The 9,672-nt window shown below is 60.0% G+C and overlaps 1 protein-coding gene across 1 annotated transcript in view; it reads right to left on the bottom strand.

Moving 5' to 3' along the window:
- Nucleotides 1–951: 951 nt before the first annotated feature.
- The window catches only part of RASAL3 (RAS protein activator like 3), a 22,048-nt gene continuing 13,327 nt past the window's right edge, over nt 952–9,672 (bottom strand). The window contains exons 10-20 of the mRNA XM_025216189.1: nt 9,422–9,670; nt 8,854–8,998; nt 8,264–8,408; nt 7,557–7,793; nt 6,178–6,379; nt 5,735–5,829; nt 4,888–5,191; nt 4,613–4,735; nt 3,242–3,441; nt 2,403–2,478; nt 952–1,724 (exon numbers count right to left, since the gene is read on the bottom strand). Of these exons, the coding sequence (XP_025071974.1) occupies nt 1,575–1,724; nt 2,403–2,478; nt 3,242–3,441; nt 4,613–4,735; nt 4,888–5,191; nt 5,735–5,829; nt 6,178–6,379; nt 7,557–7,793; nt 8,264–8,408; nt 8,854–8,998; nt 9,422–9,670 (1,926 nt within the window). The 3' untranslated portion in view covers nt 952–1,574. The remainder of the gene's footprint in view (nt 1,725–2,402; nt 2,479–3,241; nt 3,442–4,612; nt 4,736–4,887; nt 5,192–5,734; nt 5,830–6,177; nt 6,380–7,556; nt 7,794–8,263; nt 8,409–8,853; nt 8,999–9,421; nt 9,671–9,672) is intronic.

Below are 9,672 nucleotides of genomic sequence, written 5' to 3'. Positions count from 1 at the left end.
CCGAAGCTGAGTGCCTGCATGCTTGTCTCTGGGTCCTGATGGGGGTACCTTATCTTGCAAGGCATTCTGAGATACTCCTCGCTGGGTCACTGGGCCAGAGCTGCGGCACTGGAACTGCCCCTTGGGTGGAGGTCAGCAGGGGACTCTGGCATTGCAGTCCCATTCCCGCCCTCAGTATTCCAGGGGCAGGGTCCTAGGACTGTGGCTCCCACTGTAGTTGGCAGGTTACCGAGCAGTTTTATTTCAAATGACTGGGGCATGGGAAGCAGGAGCCGGGGACTGGACTAAAATTGGGGGAGGGCACCACACCGGAGTGACAGTCCTCAGATGGGCTGCGGGTCTGAAGGCACACCTGACCTGAGGAATGCTGTCCTGCTGCTGCGGCTGCTCCAGGTGCTCCCCGCCCCCAATTCCAGCTGTCTTGGGTTGCAGCTGGCAGTGGGGCTGCTCTCCTGGGCAGCCCACTCTGGGGTGGGCCTGGGCTGGGCTGGGCTGTGCCCTGAGGTCAGGCTTTGCTGTACTGCTCACTAAAATGAACAGGAGCTGGTGGCAGGCTCAGCCATACAGGGACTCACTGGACTCCATCCCCTACCACTCCATCACTACAAGGCTCCTGCACCCTGTACCAGCCCAACCTCCCACTCCAAGCTTGTGGCTCCCACAGGACCTATCTCCCTTGCAGCCCTCATGTTGAGCCCTCAGAGAGTCTGCGCAGCTCAGCTGGGTGCCAGGGCAGGCCAGGATGCTGATGGCTGTTGAGGGCCTTGCTCTAGGGTTTGAAGGCATGGGTCCCATTCCCCACTCTGCTGCTGGGTCCTGGAGTTTCCCACCAAGTGTGGGGACATGGGGGTCTCTGTGGGCCTCACAGGAGTGGTTGGCAGGTGCTCCAAGACTTGATGCCCACCCTCCTTCCTTCTCTGCCCACAGGCTGTGCCTCACCCCAACCCCAGGCTCATGATGGGTGTGCCAGGAACCGACTTACACATTCAGTACAAAGCCACCAGCAACATTTACTGCCGGGTCACAGGGTACCCTCCAGGCTTGGACGTGGTGCCACTGGGGCTGTGCGCTGAGGCAGCCCCACCTGGAACAGGGGATGCGATTCCAGAACCCCAGAGTCTCCCAGGAACACATGCACAGGCCCAGACCAAGCCAGGCCAGGCTGGGCAGTTCAGCTGCTCAGTACTGGGTGATGAGGCCGGGTCCAGTGGCCTGAGGGGCTGCTGCAGGCTTGGGGGGGAGGGGCACAGCTGTGCCATGTCACGCTGCTGGTGGCACTGGCATCATAGGATCAGGGCATTGGGGGGTAGGAACGATGAGAAGGGGGAACCAGCAGGCAGAGGTTGGGGGCCATGACCTTTGTGGCTCAGATAAATGGGTCCAGCCTGGGGGAGCCAGGAGCAAGCACAGGGGATCAGCCAGCAGCTCGCAGCTCACGGTGTTCCTATCCCCAGAGCAGCCAGGCAGATCTAGGCTGAAGCTGGCATCAGGCCAGGGGTGGAGGCCATGTAGGGCCTTAGGGCAGGTCGTAGTGCTGGTAGGCCTAGCCCATGGGTGGCTTTGGGCCCAGGCCTCTAGACGCTGGTCACATGAGCCTCATCACCATTCTGGGTCTCACCACAGGGCCCCGGCTGAAGCAGGACATGGGGCTGCTTGAGTGCATGCCCCAGGAGGGCACTGCACAGCTCAGCTTGCTTTCGTTCCATTGCTGACAGGCGCCTCTCCTGCGGAGGGAGTGGATGCGTCAGCCCCACCCTGTGCCCACTGCCCACCTTGCCCTGTCCCAGGCAAGGCCCCCAGCAGGCACCACATAGCGTGGAGGAATTGACTCCTCCAGCTGCCAGGGCTCTGCCCTACTTTTGTGCCCTCTCCTGTCCCCCTGTCAGGACTCCTGGGTTCTCTCCTGGATCTGGTAGGGTAGTGTTGTCTAATGGTTAGAGTAGGAGTTGTGATGCTAGGACACCCAGGCTCATTCCCCAGTTTTGGGAAAGAAGTGAGGTCTAGTGCTTAGACCAGAGGACTGGGAGCCAGGACTCCTGGGTTCTGCCCCTAGGCTTGAAGCCCTTCCCCCCCCACACCTCCCCCATGCCAGGGTCCACTCCCCAGAGCAGGATCCTCTGTGTAAAGAGAACAGACTTATCCTTCTTGCTGTAAGAGGGGAAGGAGGGCAGAACCCACCGCACTCCATCCCTGCTCTGGGCAGAGCCCCAAGGGCAGCATGGGGCTCCACCCCTGAGGCAGGCAGTGCTGACATATGCTGGGTGCTTGGGTTCCCTGCTCCCAGGCTGCCCACACCTGAGCCAGAACCATGCATCCCACAATACCCTGAGCAGGGCAGCTCCCAGCACCTCCTCCCCTTCATCCATGAGAAGGCAGCCTTGCGTGGTCTCCCTGACCCTTACCAGGCCCTTTGTCTTCTCCTCACTCGCCTTCAGCTTCTCCAGGTCCTTCTTGCGGGAGCCTTCTGCTGATGTCACCCTGTGGGAGAGACCACATCATGTGGGAGCTATTTCCTGCTCCTGGGGGCTGCCTGCATCTAGTCCTGGGGCTTGGCCCCTGCCCTCTGCCTCAGCCAACTCTACCAGGGAACGGAGAGCAGGATGCCAGGGAACAGTTGCCCATGAGAGTGTGTGTTTGTGTGTGGTGTGTGTCCTGTAGCTACCTGACCCCATTCTGGGGGTGAAGAGAGGTGATGAGCTAGCAAGGGCACCCAGCCTCAGGGGTGCCAGCTGCAGAGCCATTACAGACCCCAGGCATTGTCCCTCCCCCTCTACCTTCAGCCATGGAGCAGATGCCTCATCCCCACAGAGCTGATGCAACAGAAACCCAGATGAACACAGCTGTGAGGTTCTGGGTGCAGAGTTCCCAGCCACAGGATACTCAGGGAGACTGGAGAGGGGGTCAGGAGGGTCCATAGGCCATTGGAATGCCCACAGCACAGACAAATGGTATCAAAGGGCATAAGGGCAGTTCCTGCCCCAAATGGAGATAGCCACTGGCTGCAATTGTGGGAAGTGGTTTCAGGATGGGCACCAGGGCAAGCTCAACTCCACCCCTCCACCACCCTCCCCTGAAGAGCCCAGGGTACTGGGCTGGGCAGGAGCTAGGGTCTCTGCCATCCCCATGCCAACCAGCTACTCAGCATAGCCCTCCAGTCATGGAGGCTCCCACAGCCCCTTATACCCTACACAGCCCCACTGCACCTCCTCTGATGGGCCAGTGCTGCCCCACGGGCCCCTACCTGGCGCTGAGACTGGCCAGGTGGGCGGCTGCCTCTTCCAGCTGGTTGCGGAGCTGCTCCTCCTGCATCCTCAGTTCGGCCTGCTCCTCCCTCAGCACCTCATTCTGGGCGGCCAGCACGGCCATCTGGCTCTCGAACCGCCCCAGTGTCTCCCGGGCCTCTGCGAGCTCCTTCTGCAGCTCCTCAATCTGCTTCCCATGCTGGGGGGGCAGGGACATGTCAACCCAATGGGGTCACCCCCCCACAGCTCCCATCGAAAGTCATGCAAGCTTTAGGGCAGGGGAGTGGCATCTAGTGGTTACAGCGCATGTGCGTGGGGCAGTTGGGTGGGGGGCATGCTGGGAGCCAGGATGCCTGGGTTCTATTTCAGACTTTCATAGAATCATAGAACTGGAAGGGACCTGTACAATCATCAAGTCTGGTGCCCTGCCATGGGCAGGAATTATTGGGCTCGGATGAGCTCAGCAAGTTGCCTATCCACCCTTGTCTTGAACACCTCCAAGGAGGGTGACTGCATCACCTCCACTGGGAGTGTGTTCCAGATTCTGGTGACGCTTACAGAGAAGTTTTTTTCCTTATATCCAACCTGAAATTGGGTTAGAGCATAAACTATTAGAGGGTATAATTTATACCCTCTAATAGTTTATGCCTATTGGTCCTTGTGCTCCCTTGAGGTGCCTTCCTGAATAATTGCTCTCCTAGTTCTTGATGCTCCCACGAGGTACTTGTAGGCAGTTATCAAATCACCTCTCAACTCAGCCTTCTCTTCCCCAGGCTGAACAGGCCCAGTTCCCAGAGTCTCTCCTCATAGGGCCTACACTCCATGCCCTTAATCAAACGGGTGTCCCTTCTTTGTACCTTCTCGAGTTTATTCATGTCCTTCTTGAAGTGCAGTGCCCAAAACTGGGCACACTACTCCAGTTGAGGCCTTACCAATGCTGAATAGAGAGGGAGGAGTACCTCCCTGGATCTTTGGCTCTGCAGTCCAGAGTCTAGAGCCATAGTTGAGATTTGGCATCTCGGCTGGGTTCCATCTCAGCCCTGGGAGAAGAATGATGTTGGGCAGCTCAAGGAACAGAGGCTGGGAGCCAGGACTCCTATGTTATTTCTCCAGCTCTTGGACATGAATGGGGTCTAGTGGCCGGGGAGGGTGCCCAGGGCTCCTGGATCCCATGTCTGAACCACTGAAGGAGGCGAGCTGGGGGTGAAGACCAAGCAAGGGTCTCCTGCCCAGCCAGGTGACACCTGGCACGCCTGCACACACTAGGTCCATGATGAGTGCTCTGGAGGGGAGAAGAAGGGGAGGCAACAAGGGGGCCCTGGTGCCCCAGCAGGCAGGGGGAAAGGGTCCTTGGCTGAAAGCCCTGTTACCTTCTCCAGTGGCCGCATGGTGTACAACTCAGTCTGCGCCTTGGCCGCCTCCCCAGAGTAGCGTTGCCAGGGCACTGTGGACTTGCGGGGCAGGGAGGCCGACTGGCGCAACTTCGATCGGCCCTGTAACACAGGGCAGGGGTTAGCATGGGGGGCAAAGCATGTAGGGCCCCAGGGGGGTGCAGGAGCCCCCCACACGCAGAGGGAGGCAGTCTCAGGCAGAGGGGAGGGGGCTGCAGCCCTGATCCCTGCCCACGTGCCCCCAACATGCTTACTGAGTGGCTCCGGTTGTCCTGGGGGCCGTGGCATGGGCTGCCCTTGCGGCTCTCCTCCTTCACGGACTCAGCTACATGCTCCAGACTGCTCTGCTTGTGTGGGCGCCGTGTTGCCTTGGACTGGGCTGGCACACTCTGGGTGCGCTGCACGTGGCGGCGGTCACGGGGTGGCCGCAAGAGCACTGTTGCCTCTTCCTCCTGGCCCCTCCCCTTCTGGATGCTACTCAGTGACGGGCTCTTGATCAGGGGGCTGTGCTTGCTCAGCTCCCGTGGTGGCACAAACCCCGGCTTTTCAGCTGCTGGTCTGTAGCACAGGGAGAAAAGGAGGGGATTGGGCCAGGGTAGGAGCCCAACAGGACCAGAACCAAGAGCAGAACCAGCCCCTAGACCCAAGTCAGACTGGAACCACCCCTGGCCCAAAGGACCCAGAGCCATCACAGCCAAAGCCAAGCAGAGCAAGCAATCTCCCAGACCCTGACCCCAAAGGAAGTGGGACCAAGAGGCCAGCCAGGCCCCCAGACCTCACATCTAGACTGCCTTTAACTACGGTGCACTGGAGCCATAATGCCAGGGAAGCACTTGACTCCCCATCCCCAGGCACCCGGCCCAGCCCCCCTGCCCTGCTCAGCCAGATGTGGGAGAGCAGTCATGCAGGATGGGTGGTGGGGAACGCATGAGGGCCCTCCCAGGAGTGTTGCAACACCTTTTGGCAAGTCTCTGCAGGATCCAGGAGAGAGTCCCTCACCCCTCTGCCCCAGCCTTGCCTTTCTGACAACTCCTGCCCTAGCAATCCCAGTTCCCACCCCCATGTCAGGGGCTCTGCAACCCAGCCCAGGAGGTACTTTACCTGCTGGGATTAAGGTGGATGGAGACAGGCACAGGTGTGCCCTTCTGGATGGCATCAAGGATGGTGGGCAGTGGCTCCAGCTGCTTTTGTGTCCGCTGTGGGGACCAAGGGAAAAGAAGTTTACAAACAGCTGTGGGCAGCAATTTCGAACCCCCACCTGGGTGCTGGCAGCCTTCCTGAGAAGCATCTCCCAGGGCACTGTTTGGACTGGCAGAACCAGGAGGGCAGCTTCCAGCTCAGACCAGCATGTGCATCCCTGGACTGACTGGGTGGGGGCCTCCTGAGGGGTTCCAGCGCATCTTGGCTTTGGTACTGCAGCAGTGGCTGCCGGCAGTGAGATGCTGTGTGCTCCTGTGTCTGACCACCAGGGGGCAGGCGCTGCTCTCCCAAGCACTCCTCAAGGGCAGGGGCAGGGAGAGGAGGGGGAGGGAGAGCTGCAGTACCTGGTCCAGGCTGGAGAATATGTCGCAGAGCAGCAGGTGGAGGGTGGCAAGCTCCAGTGCCAGGTCCACGTAGCCATCATATGTGTCCAGGTGGGCGCTGCTGTCGGGGTTGGCCACGCTCTGCAGGAAGGATGTCATGCTGCTCCAGCTCTGCTCCAGGAACTCATTCATGAAGCCCATGTAGGCCTCCTTCTCCCCAAACCTGTGGGAGCCACCGGTTGCCATCATGCACCCAGTCATGCTGACATTGTACTTGTGGCCATGCTAGTGTCATGCACACAGCACAGCCATGCTGAGGTCACACCAACAATGTGGCCATTTATGTCATGCATGTGGCACTGTGATATTGGCATCACACGCAGCCACTCCAGCACTCAGGGGCTGGGTCTCCGAGGTTGCCCAGGCCATATGTGACATGCCCCAAAAGCCCCTCTCTAGGAAAGGGGGATCCTGGCACGGCTACTGTCCTAGGATATTTTGGGATATGGCACCTATGGCCTCGATGCTGTGCTGCTTCCAGAGAGGCATGGGGCTAGGTGCCCTGGCCTGAGCTCCTCAGGTCACATGGTACTGCCATAGCCAACCCCTCTTCCCAGCTGCCAGGCTTGGAGTCTGGGCAAGACGCAGGGAAAATCAGGCATTAAGAGCAGGGTAAGAGCTCACTGGATGGGCTGTGCCTGCCTGGCGTTGAGCAGGACTCAGAAGAGTGGCAAGGATGCTGTGGGCAGAGGAAGGGGGGGCAGTGCTCTGGGCTTCAGCCTGGCACCCAGGGGGACCTTACAAGGCCCTGCCCTGCCAGGAGCTGCAGGATGAGACAAGCCTAAAGGTTGGTGGTATGGTCTGGAGACCTGGGAGGGCTTAGGATCCTGGCATCACAATATGGGTGTGAAACAGGGGTAAGAGGGGGTCAGAATCATGGGTTTGGCATCCCAACCCCATGGCCTCTCAGGGTCATTGGGGTGTTTATGCCACTCCTGGCCCTGCAGCTCCATCTCCTAGCACCAGGCCACAGCTGGAAGGCCCCAGTCAGGCTTTCCATGTGCCATGAGAGGCAAGATCAGCCTTGCCCCTGGCCCTGGAAGCATGCGGGGGTGCAGGGGGGAGCAGGCAGGGTCTCCTTGGTGCAAGAACAGGTGCCTGGGTCTGCCAGTCTGTGAGCAAGACCTGAGATGATCCAAGTCCCCCCTCCTACCCCTGTATGGTGAGTACAGGGCTGCCCCACAGACAGCACAGCGTACTGAGCACAGCCAGGCACGTGGGACGAAGTGGAACTTTCCCCACAGAGGGTGTGTGGTCTGGGAGGGATCTGCTTCCCAATCCCCTGAATGCAAGGTGCATTATTAGCCCCTTCCTCCTACCCCAAGGTGCATGGTACCTACGTGGTGAAGTTGGCCAGGTTCTGGATGACCTTGGCCACCAAGGTGAGGGTGCGGGCAGTGGTGTCACTTGGGTACTCCTGGATAAGGCCAAAGAGGCTGGGCGACATGATGGCAGGGCACAGGAAGCGCAGGAAGAGCGAAGCTGAGATAAGCCGCTGCCCAATGCCATCCTTGGCTCGCTCCTGGCACTCCTCCTGCCAGGCTGCAAAGATCTCGTTGAGTTCTGCTGGGAAGGCGCTGGGGGAAGGGAGGCAATGGTGAGCAGGTAGGAGCTGAGCCAAATACCAGCCCCACATATGGGGCCATGGGCCAGAAAAAGAGCCAGAGCTAGGGTGGGATGCTGCCCTGTGTCTCCCCCAGGCTCCTCTGCCAGGAGTCTGGGTTTGAGGGGCACTGGGGAGGCTCAGTGGAACCCCAGTCCTTCCTGATGTTGGACTGAGGGAGCCCCCACTGCAGTGAGGTTGGAGCAGGGGCTGCCCACGCCATGCGGCACTGTCTGGCACCCAACAGCACCCAACCTGCAGCCAGGGTAACCTCCAATTTTCCAGGGTGGGAGCAGAGCCTGGCATAGCTGGAGGTGCCAGGAGGCTAAGGGCTGGAATGCCTGGCAGACCCAATGGCTGGGCAGAGCAGCTTCTCATGCCAATAACCAAGTGATGGCCATGCCAGCCCAGCCCCATGTGCCCTGCTCTGCACCCAACCCATACTCGCAGGAGGCGGTGATCCTTTGGAAGACCTCCTCGCAGGCCTGGCGCAGGTTGTTCTGGTTGTCAGACAGGTCCTGGGGCGCACATTTGCTGGGGTCCACCTCGCAGCAGTCCTCTGACTGGTACAGCTGGGCCACAGCCTCACCTGCAACATGCACAGACAACATGACATGGGGCCAGTGGGGTGGAGGGAGCAGAACACAGGTGCAGCACATATACATGTAGGTGTGCCCAGAAGCGTATGTATGCCTGCATGTTTAGTAGTGTGTAAGTGTGGGTGCATATAGGTATGTGCAGATGCAGGTAAGCAGGTGTGCATGCATGTGTATATGCATGTAGGCATATGCAGGAGTGTATAAGTGTCTATGTATGTAGGTATGTGCAGAGGCATGGAGGTGCAGCAGTTTACCCCTGATCCCTGTTGCCAGGACCCTACCACACCAGCTGTGCCTGTGAGCTGAAGGAGAGGGGATGGCTCAGGACAGGGGTCAGATGCCCCCATCACCGTGGGTGGTGCATGGTTAGCATAGGCTTGCAGCCTGAAGGGTCCAACAGGCCCCTCCCCTCCCCAGGTCCCCCCCAGTCCGTACCCAGCATGTCCAGCAGGTACCGTGCCCCCACCAGCTTCATGTACTCGTCAATGGCCTTGGTGGCCAGCGTGTTCTCACGGAAGATCAGTGCCTCCCGGTCATCGAAGCGGTCCAGCTCTGCCACACCCAGGTCGATCAGGAACTCCTGTCACCAATGGGAGGGTCACGACTGGGCAATGGGGCCCCTGACCCCAAACTGTGCCCCCGAGTCTTCCATGGCAGAGGTGAGTGGTCTGTGCTGCAGTCCTGTACTATGGACCAGACATGCAGGGTCTGACCTGGTATGGCAGCCTTTGTGGGTGCCATGCCAGGGCCCCCTGCCCCCCAGGCAACCCCTGCCCCCCAGGCAACCCCTGAACCTAAGGTGCCCATCTCTGCCCCAGCACACGTGGGGGTGTCGCCCCTTCCCTGCACTGACCCCCTCATCACAGGCAGGCACATGGCCACATGGGACCCCCCCCAGTCCCCCTCCCTCCCCCACCAGGGTGTCCCCAAGCCTGATATGCTAGGGCTTCTGGGGCCTGTGGAGTGGAGTGGAGCTGGGCTTCCCTGTGAGTTGGAGCCCCACCTTGGCCTTGCCGGTGCTTTGCAGGACGTGCACAAGGGCACTGGCTAGCTCTTCCTTATGGCGCACAGGAATGGCGGGCTCCAGGCGGGCGCACAGCTCTCGGTAATGGAAGGTGATGTACTCAGCAAATTCCTTGTAGCGAACGATGGGCAGCACCTGGATCTCCTGGTAGCGCCCACGCAGCCGCAGCCCTGGTGTTGGCCCCCGCTCCTTGGCTGGCCCAGCCAGTGAGTACCAGGGCTCCCGTGGCT

This window comes from Alligator sinensis, unplaced genomic scaffold (assembly GCF_000455745.1).
Source record: "Alligator sinensis unplaced genomic scaffold, ASM45574v1 scaffold1509_1, whole genome shotgun sequence".
NCBI classification, from domain to species: domain Eukaryota; kingdom Metazoa; phylum Chordata; order Crocodylia; family Alligatoridae; genus Alligator; species Alligator sinensis.
The sequence above is the reverse complement of the archived record's forward strand: the minus strand, read 5'-3'. Positions and strand labels throughout refer to the sequence as shown.